Source organism: Melanaphis sacchari, unplaced genomic scaffold, assembly GCF_002803265.2.
Source record: "Melanaphis sacchari strain LSU unplaced genomic scaffold, SCAv2.0 Contig79_pilon_pilon, whole genome shotgun sequence".
Taxonomy (NCBI): Eukaryota; Metazoa; Arthropoda; class Insecta; order Hemiptera; family Aphididae; genus Melanaphis; species Melanaphis sacchari.
Window position 1 is genome coordinate 240010 of NW_020271559.1, and position 17441 is coordinate 257450.

Here is a 17441-nt window from a genome sequence, read left to right on the forward strand (position 1 = left end):
CCAATCGTTTGATATTTATGCTTATAATAATAACCGTATACCTCCTATAGGTAATAAATATAAAAACAAAAACTATAACATATATGATATGTATATAAAAAGAGACAGGCTGCAAAGAGAGCGAGATACACACACGAGGTGAAAACTAACAAACATCACAGAAAATATTGTTCAATATTTATCGAAATATATCGAACGTTTCGTATGTATAACACGGAATCTAGTATTAATAATAAAATGTAGATATTATCAACGCGAGAAAAAACAACAATGTGGTATAAATAGACTGAACATTATCAGACGACGGACAATTATTATTGGTTTAAAAACCTCTCTACGATAAATTAAAAGCCTAAATTTGTTTAATTGTCTTATAAAATATTGTTTGAAGACAATAGACATGTAAGCAAATAATAAGTGAGTGATATTTCGTTTTCGTAAGTTTTAAAAAAAAATAATAAAGTTATATTGAACATTAGTGTTGTAAGTGCTTTGTGAAATTGATAGGTAGTCTTAATTTTTTTTTATTGAAAATTTTAATGGACATAATTATGAACTATAGTTAACTATAATTAAAAAATTTAAGTGAACAAAAACTTAGTAAAAATTTAAAACGAAAAGCAGTTAACGACATGTTTGCTAGCTCGTTAACAATTTACATTTTGAACTGAAAAATTATAATATTGGAAATATAACTTTTGAAGACATTTTATTAACAAAAATAAATATCTATGCTCAATCTTTAAAACTACTCGAATTTTCTACTACATCAACACAAATTATGAATTTCATGGACAGTCATCCATTTTTATATCTGTATACCTTTAGTAAAGATATCCTTCAGATAATATTCTTATACAGCTGTTATCATAAGTTTTGATGTTTTTCTTCCGCATCGTAACTGCCGTTTGTCGTTTATATTCCAGTAAAAAAATTATGATAAATCGTGTTCAATGCGTTCTACTCCTATATTACAATATTATTGAGTATGAAAACACGGCGTTCTAGGTAGGCTATTTCGCTGCACGTACACTTTCGCAGTTCTATATTTTATTTCAGAAGCTTATAAAATATATAAATATGAAAATATGAATAACATATTAACATTAGACTTAGTATACATGACATGGCGATTTCGTGTTTGCAAATAATCAACTTTGAAACGATTGGGATTCAAACGACTGTAGCAACACTCACTACACACCTTGCACGTCGCTGGACATCTCTGTATATTTTATGGAACCAAAATTAAAAAGAGGCAAAGTAGATATAACCACTGTATTGTATGCAGTGTCGAGGGAACTTCGTCACTGAGGAATATATCACAGTAATATCTGTGTTAAATTGGAATTCAATGATAAATCATTAAACACGAAAAACGATTCTTAGTGAAAAATGACCTGTGAGTGCGTATAACTATAAATATATTTATATTTCTGCTATAGAAAATCATTAAACTTTCAATAATTTTACACATTAATTTAGATTAATGTTTACGGAAAACATCGCATTTGAAAATGTCATAGTGTATACAATATAATAATGTATACAGTGAGTTTCAAGTTATCATAAATAATTTTTTTGATTTACAACAAAATGACAAAACCTATTTTGTCGAAATAATTTGTTTGGTGTTTTAACAATTTCATTTTTCACAATAATTATGAAAATTACTTGGAATTTTTAATCAGAATAAATATTGTTGATGTTGAAAATCAAAGCATTTTTAATCAAAAAAACAAACCACAGATCATTATAAAATCAATACTTTCATCGCCTCGTTTCAGATTCTAAAACATATAGTCTACGCAGCCGAACTGAAATATAGTAAACACTGAAGCTATTTTTATTGTGCGTTTATTTAAGTACACTAATCCATTAAAAATAAATTCAACGTACAAATTTGGCCGTTTCACAAAATCGTTTGAGTGGCGTAATGACATTTGAATAAACCGTACGATATTCTGCGGAGAGAGGAGCGTAATATCAATAATTTACCTGCAGAGCTACCGCCTAACCCGGCTTGCAAGCCTGCAGAGTCATACGAGGTATAGGACGAGTGCTTCCAGACGAGTTGCTGCGAAACATCGCCGCAACGCGATTCGTAGAATATACGAATATGATATTTTGTACGACAAAAGTGAGCTCAGTTTTTGAGCTCAGAGTGAGACAAGCAATTTAGGAACCCCCCCCCCCCCCCCCGGTTCAGTTCTACGTGTAATTTTTTTTTTACACCAAAAAAAAAAAACAAAAACCAACGGTACTGCAGTACCTGTATTTTACAGGCATTTGTCGTATTTTTAACGTTTATCAGAACATCCGCTCGCATTTCATCACGTGTTGTTATGAGATAATCGCCACGAAACAACTTCAGACAACCCGTGCTGCTGAGATGTACTTGACTCGGCGTTGACGATAAGGACGGAGATACATAATATGATATAATATTATAATGATATTATCCCCACGGCGCCGGGGGAACCGAATCGTGCGATGGCGTGCGCGAGCGCACGACCGTGTGTGTGTGTGTGCATATACACACTTACATATATATATATATATATATATATATAGAAGACCACCGCCGCAAGCCCCGCCCCTACAACTAAAAGCTATCTGAATCAAATAAACCGACACGAAAACGCGCAGAAACAAGTCATAAATATATATATATGTGTATACAATATGTGCACGTCATCATGTATATATACAAAACTTACAGTCGAATAAGTCGTCGTCGCCTCCACCGCCACCGCCGCCGCGCGCGTAACCATGGCGAAAAGTTATTCGCACAAATCCATATATTTTGTACCGACGACGCCGCATCGTCGTTTACCCCCGCACACGCATATTATGATAATTTATGTACACAATATTTGCCGCCCATAACACCAATATGTCTGACGAGTTAATATTTATTTTATTTTTTTTTTTCCCCCGTCACTCTCGTTTGTCGTACGGCGACATTCGATTGTCCGCGATCTAAAACCTCGCGTTGCATGCGTATACGCGCGGCCGGATATAGATCAGGATTTTCGTCTGGGTTTTTAGTCTTTGTTTCTCTCGTTTATTTCGTTTCAACTACATTGTTTTATCATGCGATCATATCACTGCGCATAAAACACGTCCATAATAATATACCAGATAAATGCTTAATAAAAAAAAAATATAAAAGGTCAATTACTCACACCTCACCGCGATTAGTCCCGTATATTGAGTGCGTCTATACGTAACCACGTGACGGTACATAATGATAATTATTTTATGGACGACTTTTTTGTTTGACTGATGCAAACGAAAAAATATCGTTACCTATATCATATTATATCATAGTACGTAGGTATCCACTATCCAGTAAATCTTAATAAATTTAAACCTTCTCACAATATTTTATTCTGCCAGAGTACTAGACTAGAGATGATGAAAATCCCAGCAAACTATGATTGATTGTCTTACAACTTTTGCTACTTAGAGTTCTATTTATTACGGAATTAATATCCTAAAAAAAATACAATATTAATGATGAGAGTTTTAAAATTTTTTATATGTTTAGTTTATTTTGTATAAATTTTCTTTTCTTTAATTATTTATTAATTAACTGGTACTTGATTACTTCATCTATTGTTATATTTTACTTTTGCGAAATTATACATTTCAAATGTTAAATTAAAAATCATCAACTTTTAACACAAGCTTAACTTTTTGAGATTTTCAAATTTTACAACACACTAGGTATATATATTTTAATTTAAGTTAAAGATGTACTAATTAATTGAATATTTTGTTAAAAAAATATGTTATAATATTATTATTAAATTAACTAAATTTATCAGTGTAAAATGCACAATTTCTGTAGTTCAATAAAAGGATGAAAATAACTTAAATAAATATAACTTTATATAAATTTCCATAAAAAATAACAATCTAACTTCTTTCTGCAATCACATTACTACTCTGAGATGTATAGTTAACTATAAAATACCACATAACTCAGTTCAGCATTAAAAGACATCTGTGTCATGATCTATTAAAAAATTAACCAATATAAAATCAATAACTCCTGTAAGTAAAGTCTATCATTAGATGACCTCTATTTCTGTTAATAATTTATAATCAATCTTACATGTATTATTTTAACTATTTATTTTTATTTTTGTATAAGTTTATATTTTTATTAATTTTGACTAGGCCATAAATATTCAAAAAAATAATGTACTTAACCAATTTATAACTAAGTGAAATTACTTTTTTTTTATTCAAATTGTAACTTAACAAGCTAAAAATAATTAGTTTACTGTCCAATATTTATAATTTAAAAAACATGATCATAAAAAAATGTAATGTTAGATAAAAATACAACTAGACAAATTGTTGAGTCTCTATTACAAATATTTATTTATTATAGAAATATTATTTTTTCTGGTTATATTTCTAATATTTTCAAACTATTAAGTAATAATAGCTGAATAAGTTTGTAAATAAGTTCCAAAATAATCTCCAAACAGGTTTATCAAGCTCCGCTTTACTAACTCGCAAATAATTTAAGGCTGAAGAGTAATGTGAACATTTTAAATTATTATATGTATAGTACCTATTAAACTTTAATAACCACTTGATAGTGGTTAGGTAGCAAAACTTATTGATCTTTGTTTATTCTTTAATACTTTAACCACAATTATTATATTAAAAATATGAATATTTACTGTAAAACTATGTGTTGAAATACCATTCTAAAATAAATTCTCTTTTTTTGACATTTAATGACTATTGTCCATTTTTCTAGTTGAATTTATCCATATTTAATACATGAATACAAATTACAAGCAGAAAGTAGTTACCAATTCTGTTAATGGTTAACTATGGTTAGCAATAGGTTATTTTTTATAACTTAACCGAAAACTGTTCACCTTTTCTAATTCCATAATAAATTATTCCATTTTTTAAGTAGGCCCATGCCATTTTAGGAGAAGAAAAACCAATACCAACTTCCCCACTCTTGGAAATAACAATAGCTCCAGCACTGCCACCCACACGGGCAGACATACCATCACATGCTTTCTGAGCTGCAACATCTGGAGTTTCACCTAAATAATATAAATATTTGTAATAAATATCATAATTTTTAACTAATTAATGATAATTATAATTTATACCATTTTCCAAATTTTGCATTATTCTTTGAGCCAAACAATAGCGCATTATGCTGTCACCGTGGCCAGTAGTTGAAATAGTGCCCACATTATTATCACAGTAACCACCAGCACCAAGAACAGGTGTATCACCAACCCTACCTGCCATTTTGCCAGTGATTCCTCCTGTAGAAGTACATGACACCATATGCCCACCGTTTCTATCCATACCAATTGCACCAACAGTTCCAACACCTCCACTAAAAAACCAAAATATATTATATATTTTTAATAAAAATTGATCTTTACAGACATATATTATTACTGTCCAATTTCAGTAGTAATGGGTTCGCTGCCCGATTTAAAAAAATTGTCCAAGCCTGTTCTTGCATCACTTGTTATCAGATAATCATCACTGACAGTTTCAAATCCCATTTTTTGAGCAAACTCATTAGCACTTGCACCCATCAAAAATACATGAGGAGTATTTTCCATCACTTTTCTGGCTAGTGCTATTGGATGTGCAATGTTTCTTACACCAGTAACACTCCCTTAAATTAAACAGAAATAAATTTAAAATTCATCATCATATTATATGTTTGATATTAAATATTTCTCACCAGCCTTCATGTCTTTTCCTTCCATAATAAGAGCTTCCATTTCAATTTCACCCTTCAGATTTAACACTGATCCACGACCTGCATTGAATGCCGGTTCATCTTCCATGTACTCAACAGCGGCTTGACATGCATCCATAATAGATGATGTTTGTTTATAGATTGCATGAGCCTTTCTGATAGCAGTTAAAATTCCATCAAACTTTGGTTGATCACGATTGTCTGGTATATTTCCTGCTCCACCGTGCACAACAATCACTGGTTCAGACATTATATTTAAACGCCAGAAACAATCTTAAATACAATGATTTAATATCAACAGCATCAACACAAAATATTAAAAAACTAGATTTAGTACCAAAATATAAATGCAATGTAGGTGCAAAACTGTAAATGTATTTTTGTAAAAAAATCAAGTATAAATCATAATATTAAACTACTTTATACGTCTGTACATTTCATAAATACAGTAGGTAGTTATTCCTATGTTGTAATACTTGTAATCTTTATAACATATTTTCATTGTACTATACAACAGTAACAGTGGGTAATCTGTTTATAAAGTGTTACTAAATATTAATAATGCGATAAATAAGTACTATTAATACTATTTAAAAAAAAAATAATTTAAATAAACATTTAACAAGTTGTTTTATCTCTTATCAATTAAACTGTAAAATTGAATAATGAATGTGAGTAGTATTAACTTAAAAGTTAAAAGGACGCGAGACGATTACATACGTTGTCTTCGTTTTATAAACGTACAACATAATAAATATTAAATTTACGTTCGGTAGAACCAATTTATGTTGTAGCATAATATCAAAGAGCATTGACCTATAAATTATGATCAAACTTAAAGCATTGATTATGTATAACAAATAATAATGTTATTATACATAAATATATAATAATTAATTAATGCTTAAATGTAAGAAGTAAGAACATTATATGTTATCTCTCTTCACTGAAGAGTCTGTAGTATTTAACGATGTTTTAATTTTTTAAACATTCAATATGTATTACTATTATACCTTAAAAATGTAAAAATCGTTAAGCCCAACCAAAGATAACAGATAATTTTTGTAGGTACCTTTAAGTTTTATCATATTAAATATTAATCTTAGGTAGTTCACGCTCATATTAAAGCTAAAATCACAGAATCGATTTTACTGAACGCAAATTTGCCATGTTGATTATTTGTAAGACAAATTCAACACAATATGCGAGAGTAGCATTCTGTGAAGTTATTTTTACTTAATATAATGTACTATACAATATACATTGACCATAGGTAATAAACATACTTGATGGTTCCGATAATTACAGTTTTAGATTTCTAGTATATACTCAATAAAACATTACAATGCCAAATCATAAAACATTAAAATCACTAAATAGGTAGGTAGCCTAGCATAATATATACTTAGTATAATACCAATAATTACGAGTACATCTAGATATTTGCTATAATTGTTTCAGATTAGACAATTCAATTAAACATTAACATGAAATAATAAACGTTTTCTATCTTAACTTTGAATTTATAAACATAGGTAGCGTAGTAAAATAATTGAACCTACTGTTATGCAACATGGCCAACTAGAAGACTTGTTTTTGCCTTTTAGCAAGAATATATTAAACTTTAAAAATTGTATTTTTGCTTCTACAGAAATTTAGAAAAATTACATAATCAATATTCTCATACCTTAATTAATTAATAATAATGAATGTATTTTGGAAGTGTTTATTAAATGTAAATACCATATTCTTAAAGGAAAGTCCAGGGGCAAATTTCAAAATTGTAGGTATTACCACTATTACCTAACAGTAATGGCAGTATTATTTCCAGCTGTTATTCGTTAATTTATAACACTTGCACAAACAACCATACTCGAACAGTAACTCAGGAGTCAGGTTCGTTACATGTAATAGTTTGGTACAATTTTCGTTTTCAAACATCTTACAAATAACAAAGCAATCTTGATGCTATTTATAGCCATAATAAGATAATGTTGTTGGGTTTAATTCAGACATTTTACTAACAACTAATAACACAGATCGTACAAAATAATAAATAATAAAAATAAGAAAAAAATCAACTATTAATGGAAATTTTAAACAACACTGGAACAGATAAAACTATTAAAAAAAGTGACTGCAACTTAATTTAATCAAAAGTGAACAAAAATTACCTATACACAATACACATAAGGTTTCTCAAAAAGAACTGTTATACAACATACATATTTTTTCTTATCTCTAAATACAATTTAATTTATTATTACTTATATTTGTTATTAAAGGTGTTTAAGTTATTATTTGTTCCATAAAATATTACTTTGAGCGAATTATATTTGACAAAAAGTCTTTCATTTGATTAAATCCTTCATTTCTTATGTCAAAAAATACACCACTTTATTTTCCCAATTTATTTTTATAATTCTTATTTAATACTTGAATGTTTTACCTTATAAGCAAAATATTGTTTCTGCTTTTATCAACATTTTTCAATAAATACTTTTATAAATGAATCCAGTTTTTAGATAATATGCCCACTTCATTTTACTAAAATACCAATTAACTTTTTTAGGCATTTTCTGGGTAGTTTTTTTAAACACTAGGAAAATTTCAAATTATTGTCAAAAATAAAATACACAGTAAAATATTAACAATTTATCATTTTATACTTATTTATTATCAAAGACAAAGTGTTTACAAGTTTATTCTTCGGTTCCATCAACATTCTCCGTACCCAATTTTTTGAATGTAGGTACATTCACCCAGGTGACCAAAGTGTATAACTTGTGTGGTGAATCTTCATCATCATTTCGTCTCCTTGCTAATTGTACACGAATACGGAACGGTACACTCCTAAAATTAAAATAAGCTTACATTATAGAAAACAAATTATTAACTATGTAATATTATTAATAATTCAACTAATTTAAGAAAAATAAATAAAAATATAAATGTATTTATATTTAACTATTCTAAATTAATTTACACATAATAAACAATATATGTGATTTTAAAATTGAAATAATTTGTTATAATTAAATATTTTTAGGTATGAACTATAATAATAAAAATTTGTTTTGAGGTTATAGTCTTATCTACTCAAATCCATTTTATTAGGAATAATAAATTATTTATATATTTTATAATTTTACAAATAGATGATTATATATGTACAAAATTATAAATAATTAAATTCAGTACTTGATATATTTTTTTTGTAATTTATTAAATTTAGTAATCTAGTAAATAAATGTTGTACAACAACATTTCTTCATCATATTAGATATTCTTAAAAAAACTTCCATTAACCCAGATAACATTCAATCAAAATTAATCAGACTATCAAGGCTCTACTGTACTTGAAATGTTTTATACATAAAGCTGGACTAACAACGAAATATATATTTAAATACTATTTCATTGGGACTAGACTTAAATATATCTATATATTTATAATACATTTTGAAACAAATATTTGAAATTTGTTATAACAAAAAAGTAGCAATTTTATTGATAAATGCAATTTGATTTTTGTTTTTTTCTCAATATATTTCTAATCAACAAATACTGTGAGTCTCCATATAAGGAAATATACTTCAACAATCTGAACCATCAAACAAACTACTGTTTAGTGACAAAGTATCCAATATTTAAGAATTACATTGCACATAAATATCAAAACATGAATTTTAATACAACATCATGAATTAATAAATTTAGTTTCTATTTGTAATGAGTTTAGGTCTTAATTTTCTATATTATAATTAGTATATTAGTAATTATTTAAATACAAATAAGAATTATTTTTTTAACACACCATAACCAAATAGTACCCAATTTCTAATGATTAATCAAATAAAAAATATCTCTCTTCATAAACATTGATTTATATCCATAAAATATTATTTTAATTACTAGTGAATATTAACTTAATTCTCTTTATATTTTAATCAAATATTATTATTTTTATTAACTCACCAGACAGTAAAGTTAATAAGACAATTTTTAATAGTAACATATAAACATTAAACTTAATGTTTTATTATAATCTAGACCTAAAAATTAAATTAGAATTAAGAACTTATTATTGGCCTAGTGACAAATTATCTAACACAAATATTCATATCAGTGGAAAGACTTCAAATAGAAATTGATCTGATATTTAAATTAGATAAAACTAATAGTTAATGATATAATACAAACTATACAGACAAAAATATTTTACATACCTTATTCCTTTGGACCAGACGAACTTGTTCAACCTAGTGTCAATGCGCACATCTTGTGTGCCCATTTGTTGGGTGGCAAACTTGCGAATTTCTTTGATCGCACGGGGAGCTCGCTTCTTAAAACCAATGTTCAAAAGCCTCTTGTGCATGTTAATGGTATACACTCGAGTGACCACCTCATTGATCGCCGATTTACGTTTTCTTTCCCTAGTTAACTTGGCCATCTTATGAATTCGTCTGCAAGACTGCAACAAAACAACGAATTAGAAACATAAATAAAAATTTGGTACCTTTCACGTCAATTATCGATTAACTCTATCTGTTTAATAGGTGTTTCGACAGTAATCGGTATTAAATCTTTAATATATAAACTAATACATAATAAACACACTAATGAACAGAAACGTACGCAAGTACTATTATAACATCAAATGAAAAAAATAATATTTTTTACGGATAAATCAAACAAGTTCAAAGTATAAAGGTTTATTTATTATATTACCCTAAATACTTCTCAATTCTCAGCGACAAATAAATTATATTGACGTTATAGTAAAAGGATTGAGTTGGATAAAAAATTCAACTTACCCGAATCAGACGAGAAAGAACGAAGAATTATTTGCCAAAGAGACGAATTGTTTACAAAAATCTTTATACATTAACCTATAATATTTATTACCACATTTTACACGCACGTCGACGGTACAAAAATAAGTTTGGTCACACTGAAATCACTGATAACAGTAATTAAAAATGATAAAATAATATAGATTAAAATATTATCAATATTATCACCAATTGCCATAGGAATTAGGGATTATTAGGGATTAGATAATAGAAAATAGAAAATAGAAATATAAAATCCATGACCCCTATTTAACAATTTAAGACACATTCAAGTATCTTTGATCGTACCTAATATTTAAATTATTATTAATTATTAAAGGCATTAGAATCACTCTGTCATAACAGTCTGAAAATTCTGGAATGTGTGTTTTCGTCTTTCTAATGTAAAGATTGAAAAAAAAAATTAAATCAATGCTATACTGTCTGCTCAGAACTTTTCCCTATACAAATAAACGATACCTTTACAACATATCATTGAATTCAAATTTGATACATAAATACCTACATTAAGATGATTCACTTGAATCTCGACACCTGTTATACTTTAGTAGAGTCAGACCGATATAAGTACATTTGTCTATCTTTTTTTATGATCATGTATCTATTTAAAATAAAAAAAAATTCAAACATCGAAAGAAATCTTGTATAAAATTTTCAATGGTGAATTTTTTAATGGAAAACGATCAGTGGTTCAATTTGTGATAAGAAATAAGGTGATAACAAATAAAAACAATAACTGATGTCTGTTGCTTGACTTCAAATTTGATTTTGACGCCGGTTTTATAACAAAGTTACTGGTTTACATTAGCTAAATTACTGTTTTAAATGTTTTATTTTTAACATGAATGTTATGTAATCTCATTATTATTTAAATGTGGTAATAATGTTTCAATTTAATATAGTATCATCATTATAGATTATGGAAATTGATGGTAATGATTCTTTTGAAGAGAAATATCTTTTGGTCGCTAAAGCCGACAATGTTAAACACATTTCGTCTTTGTTGAAGGCAGTTAATTTTAAAGATGTGAGTTATTTATATAAATACATAATATTAATCTTAAATTATACTCTTTATCTAATTAATGACTTAAATTATATACTTTCATAATCAATAACTATTATTTCTTTTAAACTCATTTATTTATTTAACAAACACAAAAAGCAGAATATATTGAATTAATTTTGAATGCTTGTATAATGAATTAGTTGATAGCTAGAAAACTACAATATTATATTAAGCTAAAGAATTATTTAAAGTGTGGATGAATATGTTACAAACTTTCAACTATATATAAAAAGAGTGATGGGAAAGGGGGGAAAATACTAAAAAGTGAGTTTCTTGTGCAAAAATCTGGTACTCAGAATAAGATTGATTAGAGATCAAGAGTTTCAATTGAGCCTTTGACGAGAAAAATAATATAAAACATATTGGCATCAGTAACACCTTAAGACAAAGAATGCCTAAGAAAAATTATTAGCAAAGAAGTCATGAGAGTGGAGTGAAAACATAATGTATATTAAAAACTACAATATAACTTTAAATAAATCTATCAACATAATGTTACTATATAAATATGCTGTTTTTAGGTTGGTGTATGTTTTGCAACTGAACACGGTTTAAAAATTGTGGTAGAAGATTCCAAATGTGTACAAGCAAACACTTTTATAGGCAGTGAAATATTTCAAGTATGCTGTAGTATGTTGATGATTTTTTTCTTATGTGTATAAAGTACATAATCAATTTAATTTATTTTCCAGGAATATCATCTTAATGATGATACGGTTGCATTTCGTGTCGATCTCAATACTTTGATTGAGTGTCTAACAGTCTTTGATGGGTGTTCAACTAATCCTAGTTCTACAACTGCTTTAAAGTTGACGTACAAAGAATATGGTTCTCCAGTGAAATTATTGTAACTTTCTATAAAATAAAATAAATTAGCTATTACAAATTTGTATTTTAACCTTAGGTTAGAAGAAGGAGGTATAATTACTGACTGCTCATTAAGAACAATGGAAGTGTTTGATATCCTTGACTTTAGTATACCAGCAGAATCGACTGTCAGTAAAATTATATTAAGATCCTCGGATTTTAAGGACATTCTCAATGACATTGATGGCACTTCTGATTATGTAGAATTTACATTTTCTGAAGAGCCACAGTATTTTAAAATTTTAACTTCTGGAATCGCAGGAAAATGTAGTGTAAGTCTAATAGATTGAAAAACTGAACAAAATTATTACTTTCAGCACTCGATTATATTTGAATTTTTTTTAAGGTTGAAATTCCGTCCAAGAGTGAAATAATGGAGCAGTTTGTTTGCAATGCAACAATTACTGTTAAATATAAATACAAACAGATCAAACCTTTTTTAAAATGTATGAACATATCACAAAAAACATTGATACGGACAAATGAGGATGGACTGTTGTGCTGTCAATTCATGGTACAAGTAGACAGTCATACTTGTTATTTAGAATATTTTGTGAGTACTGTTTTTAATAAATTGTCTCGCATTAAACACTCATTGTATTATCATAACTAAATAATAAATCTAAATTAATGATATCTTATAAGTTACTAATTTTAAAACTGATTACTGAATACAATTTGTAAACATTTAACGGCCAATCAACCTTAAATATTAAATATTAATTATTATAAACTTTGTTTCAGTGCACACCGATTGTTGATGAAGACTGATGTATGAATTATAAACACGTAACATATTTGTTCATTTCATGATATATTACTACAAATTATTATTTGTTATTTTGTTACTTAATTCTATTTTATACAATCTATAAACTAATAAAAAAAATTATGTTTCTATAAATATTAAATATAGTACATTTTTGTAAATATCACATGAAAATATATATTATATTTTACTCCATGAAAAAAATAATCTTAATATTTTTTCTTCACACAATACAATTTTATATTTAAACCATTACTAGATTTTATTTATTATCATTTGTTGCCTGTCAGCAAATACTTAATAGTAAAATAAGTTAAAATTGTAAGTTTATAACATTTCCATTAATATTTTTATCACAAAATAGGTATTGTAAAGAATGGTAAGAATATAAATTTTATGGTTTATTAAAAACATAATTTTATATCAGAAAAATGTTTACTGTATTTTTGTAGTCTGATCAAGTGAAAAACAACAAATCTTGGATCATCAATTGTTTTTCAAAATTGAGTTCAAATAGTGAACACATATCTTCCATACCAATGAGAGTAGATTTTCTAAACCACTCGCTGAACATCTTAGCAGACAAAGTAAATGAATTCATTTACCTCACGCCTGAAACATACGTCATGCACTTGACTCTTAATTTAGGAATTTTATCATTTGATTCATGTCATCACGGAAAGTGGGTTCTAAGCTTTAGTGATGAAGAATCTGTAATGGATTGCATCAAAACATTGAGAAAAAATGACATTAAGGTGACAGACATCCAGAAATTTATGTCAGAAAGAATGCACTTGGAAGAAGTTATTAACAAAACAGTCACTATGGAAGGTTTCCCACATTTTGTAGCTGAAGTGGAAAATGCTATAAAAACAAAACTGTTTGATTATTAAAATTTAATTTAATCGAAAATAAGAGAATATATATAATATTAAAATGAATGTTTAACATGTCTAATTTCAAATCTTAAGTATATAAAGAAAATGTTTTTTTTTTATTTCTTTCCAAAAATAATTTGTATTTTCAAAATTTTCATGAATTTAATTAAAATTTGAAATTTAAAAGCTAATAGACAAAATATTCTGACTATTAACTTTTGTTTATTAATAGAAAATGAATCACTTTAAAAAACCTTGTATTGAATTTTCATTTTTGTCCATTGATAAATATTTATTGATATTCAAGTAAAAAAAAAATTTTAAATTAAATTGACTATAAATAGCTCAAAAAAAAAAAAATATGTATTATTTTGAAAATTATACCTTATAAAAGAAATAATAAATTAACCAACTAGATTTAATTTTCTACTAGCAACCCTCTCCCCCTATTTTTAAGAATCAAAGCATTTTTATTGCCTCAAAAGGTGATGACAGACAGAAAAAAAAACACATATTGCAAAATCAATAAATTCATTGCTCTGCTTCTATAATATTTAAATATTTAAAACCAAATGATTCTTCGCAAAAGATAAAAAATTGCATCGAAATAAAATTAACGAAATTTATTTTTAAATGTCAGCTAAAAGAACGTTTAAAAATACACGAATTAAGCGATAAGTCTATGAGAAATCGTCAAAACATTCTGTGCACACACTGAGAAGTTCTCATAGACAAAAAGTTTCACGCTCTAAATATTAATAATACGTTGAATGAATAAATTATTTTTCGAGGTAAAATTTATGGAAATTCAAATATACAAAGTGTCAACTACGTAAAAGTTTTAAACATCATAACGAAATTGTATAAAAATATATAAAAATGCAATGCAGAATCAGAGAACTTAAATTAGTTTCATTAAAATAAAACTTTTTAAACTATTAATTTTTAATATTATTCATCAAAAATAAATAATAAATAATTAAATAGAGTAGGTACTCAAAAATATCTAATTAATATAATATTATTATTTTTTGTATACTTTATAATACATAGATATAAACTACAGAGTATACATTTTTTTTCTAGTTAAATTATACATATATACTGATAATTGTCTTCATACTTCATACAGATTATTATCTTTGCATAAAAAAAGTAGTTGACAAATTAAAATTAGCTTATTGTAGATTTTATAAGACCTTCACTATTCTACTACTACTCGAACTTTAAAAATACCTTTCACACTAACTATAAATTAATCAAATACCTAAATAAAAACTAAAAGATATGAATTTTTCAATAATCCATTCTTAATAATTACTAATTATTATAAACATATTTTTTTGTCCGTGTAACAATAATTAAATGACTAATTAAAAACAAAGTTTCATCAGCGTGATTTAGCTAATTGCTTTTATCTTGAAATATTTTACAGGTCTTGTAAAATGTTAAAAAAATGTATAATATTAAAATATACATTCATTGTTCTTATATTGTATTATTTTGTATCTGTATATATTGTATAAAAACTACAACAAAAGGAATCCAATGGTAATGTTAAATTTGAGGACTATTCGCATAATTGTATGTGTATACTGAAAACTGTTTATTTGCAATAAAAAAAATAATAAATATAGATGATTAAAATATAAAACAGATGCGACTAGTAAATCGCTAAACGTATTGTTAAAAGTAAAATATTAAAACGATACAGATATAATAAACAGGTCCTTTAAATTTGTCGCGTTTACAAACTAAAAACATATTTGGTGTTCAATAGACTGAACATTTTAGGTATGTAAAAAGCTGTTTTGAACAATATACTTCGTAAAAAAAAATATATTAAATCAAATTTTCTCTTTTCCCTTTGGAAAAAAACTTGCGATATCGATCGACTTATATTAAAACTCATAAAAAGGACGATCGGGTAGGTGATCGGTTTATGTTCTTGGTTTAAATGATTAATGATAATTGATAAGCTACGAGCTTCTGTTAACGGCAATGCGGCATTCGATATACATGTATAATATAAGATTTCTCGAGTTCAGTTTGAACAATCTGTATAAATAATTAATTATAATTTTATATAGGTACTGTGTACGAGTGTAATAGGTAGCGTATATGTAATATGAAGTGTTTAGTGCTGTGCTCTAGAGTTTGATGAAGAGCTTAGAGCAGTCACTGTTTGGTACAGAATTGAATCCCAACGGATAAGATACATAGCTGAACATTGATTAACATTAATATAAATAAAAATAATAATATATTTAATATTTTAATAATCGCTTTAATTTAATCACACAAATTTAAAATGAAAAATATTTAAATTCTGTTAAGCTTTATTTATAAGCTTGAAAAATTAATTAACATAATAGTTACGAGTTTATGTTGTTTAATTACAAAACATTTTTATTGAATATTTAAGTCCATATTTAAGCATAGTTGCATATTGCACATTCAAACATTTTTTAGTCCATACATTTACAAGCCCTATTAAAATTACATAATATTAATTATTAGTATTATTATTATAATCGTTGTTTTACCTAAATACCTAATTAAATATGTTACCTGTCTATAAATTTTGTTTCAACAATCAAAATATTGAACGTAATCGTTTATAAAAACGTGAGAACGATCGATGGACGTAGAACTTGTCGACTTAGAGTCTGCTTACCAAGACCCGAACTTCGTTATCGCGAAACCGACAACAGAAAACGGGAAAGAAGTGATTGCACGTGTCTTATTTGATTTTTCCAGACAACTTAATGTTTAGCCGTCGAACTATACACAGCAGCAGAAATTGTTTGCAATCTTGCGCTCTTCAATAATAGAACCACTACTCAATAATTATTTGCTTGCAGGATATTTATTATTCTGGGAAATAACATACACTATGGTCTCCGCATCTATCGCCATATTCGTAAAAAAGAGATAAGAGGATAAAAATCGATTAGGCTCAATTGCGACTTTCAGTTAGTTATGGGAAGTGATGAAGCCAAAACCTCGAATCGCTGAGACGATTATATCTCGATATATTAATCAAAAATTCAAAACTGTTCGACTACCTAAATACTCGATCAAAGAACGACCACGAGATTCACCGAGTTCCCGTCAGTCAGTCATAAACTCATAACCATTTTTTTACGAGTGTAGATATATAGGCGATGGTAAAGTGACCGTATATAAAGACAACGCATGACATATTTTGAGAACCACTGAATAAAACTGATTA

At 27.1% G+C, this 17441-nt stretch overlaps 4 protein-coding genes across 5 annotated transcripts; 2 read left to right on the forward strand and 2 right to left on the reverse strand.

Annotated features, from left to right (window-relative positions):
• Window positions 1-4385: 4385 nt before the first annotated feature.
• LOC112601503 (isoaspartyl peptidase/L-asparaginase) lies at window positions 4386-6143 on the reverse strand. The gene is made up of 5 exons (XM_025349162.1): window positions 6105-6143; window positions 5750-6040; window positions 5455-5680; window positions 5154-5389; window positions 4386-5084 (listed from the first exon to the last, which is right to left on the reverse strand). The coding sequence occupies exons 2-5, from the start codon at window positions 6015-6017 to the stop codon at window positions 4882-4884; spliced, it is 933 nt and encodes a 310-aa protein (XP_025204947.1). The 5' UTR covers window positions 6018-6040; window positions 6105-6143; the 3' UTR covers window positions 4386-4881.
• Window positions 6144-8412: 2269 nt separating this feature from the next.
• On the reverse strand, window positions 8413-10689 carry LOC112601519 (60S ribosomal protein L31). 2 transcript variants are annotated; one of them, XM_025349186.1, is made up of 3 exons: window positions 10585-10689; window positions 9997-10241; window positions 8413-8620 (listed from the first exon to the last, which is right to left on the reverse strand). In XM_025349186.1, exons 2-3 carry the CDS (start codon window positions 10218-10220, stop codon window positions 8470-8472), a joined length of 375 nt encoding a protein of 124 aa, XP_025204971.1. In that variant the 5' UTR covers window positions 10221-10241; window positions 10585-10689; the 3' UTR covers window positions 8413-8469. The 2 variants fall into 2 exon arrangements, with proteins under 2 accessions (XP_025204971.1, XP_025204972.1); XM_025349187.1 differs by having other exon boundaries at window positions 10499-10591.
• Window positions 10690-11275: 586 nt separating this feature from the next.
• LOC112601520 (cell cycle checkpoint protein RAD1-like) lies at window positions 11276-13433 on the forward strand. Its single transcript, XM_025349188.1, has 6 exons — window positions 11276-11650; window positions 12214-12312; window positions 12385-12539; window positions 12597-12831; window positions 12906-13112; window positions 13304-13433. The coding sequence occupies exons 1-6, from the start codon at window positions 11543-11545 to the stop codon at window positions 13328-13330; spliced, it is 831 nt and encodes a 276-aa protein (XP_025204973.1). The 5' UTR covers window positions 11276-11542; the 3' UTR covers window positions 13331-13433.
• Window positions 13334-14250, forward strand: LOC112601479. Its single transcript, XM_025349127.1, has 2 exons — window positions 13334-13348; window positions 13781-14250. Exons 1-2 carry the CDS (start codon window positions 13334-13336, stop codon window positions 14219-14221), a joined length of 456 nt encoding a protein of 151 aa, XP_025204912.1. The 3' UTR covers window positions 14222-14250.
• Window positions 14251-17441: the final 3191 nt, after the last annotated feature.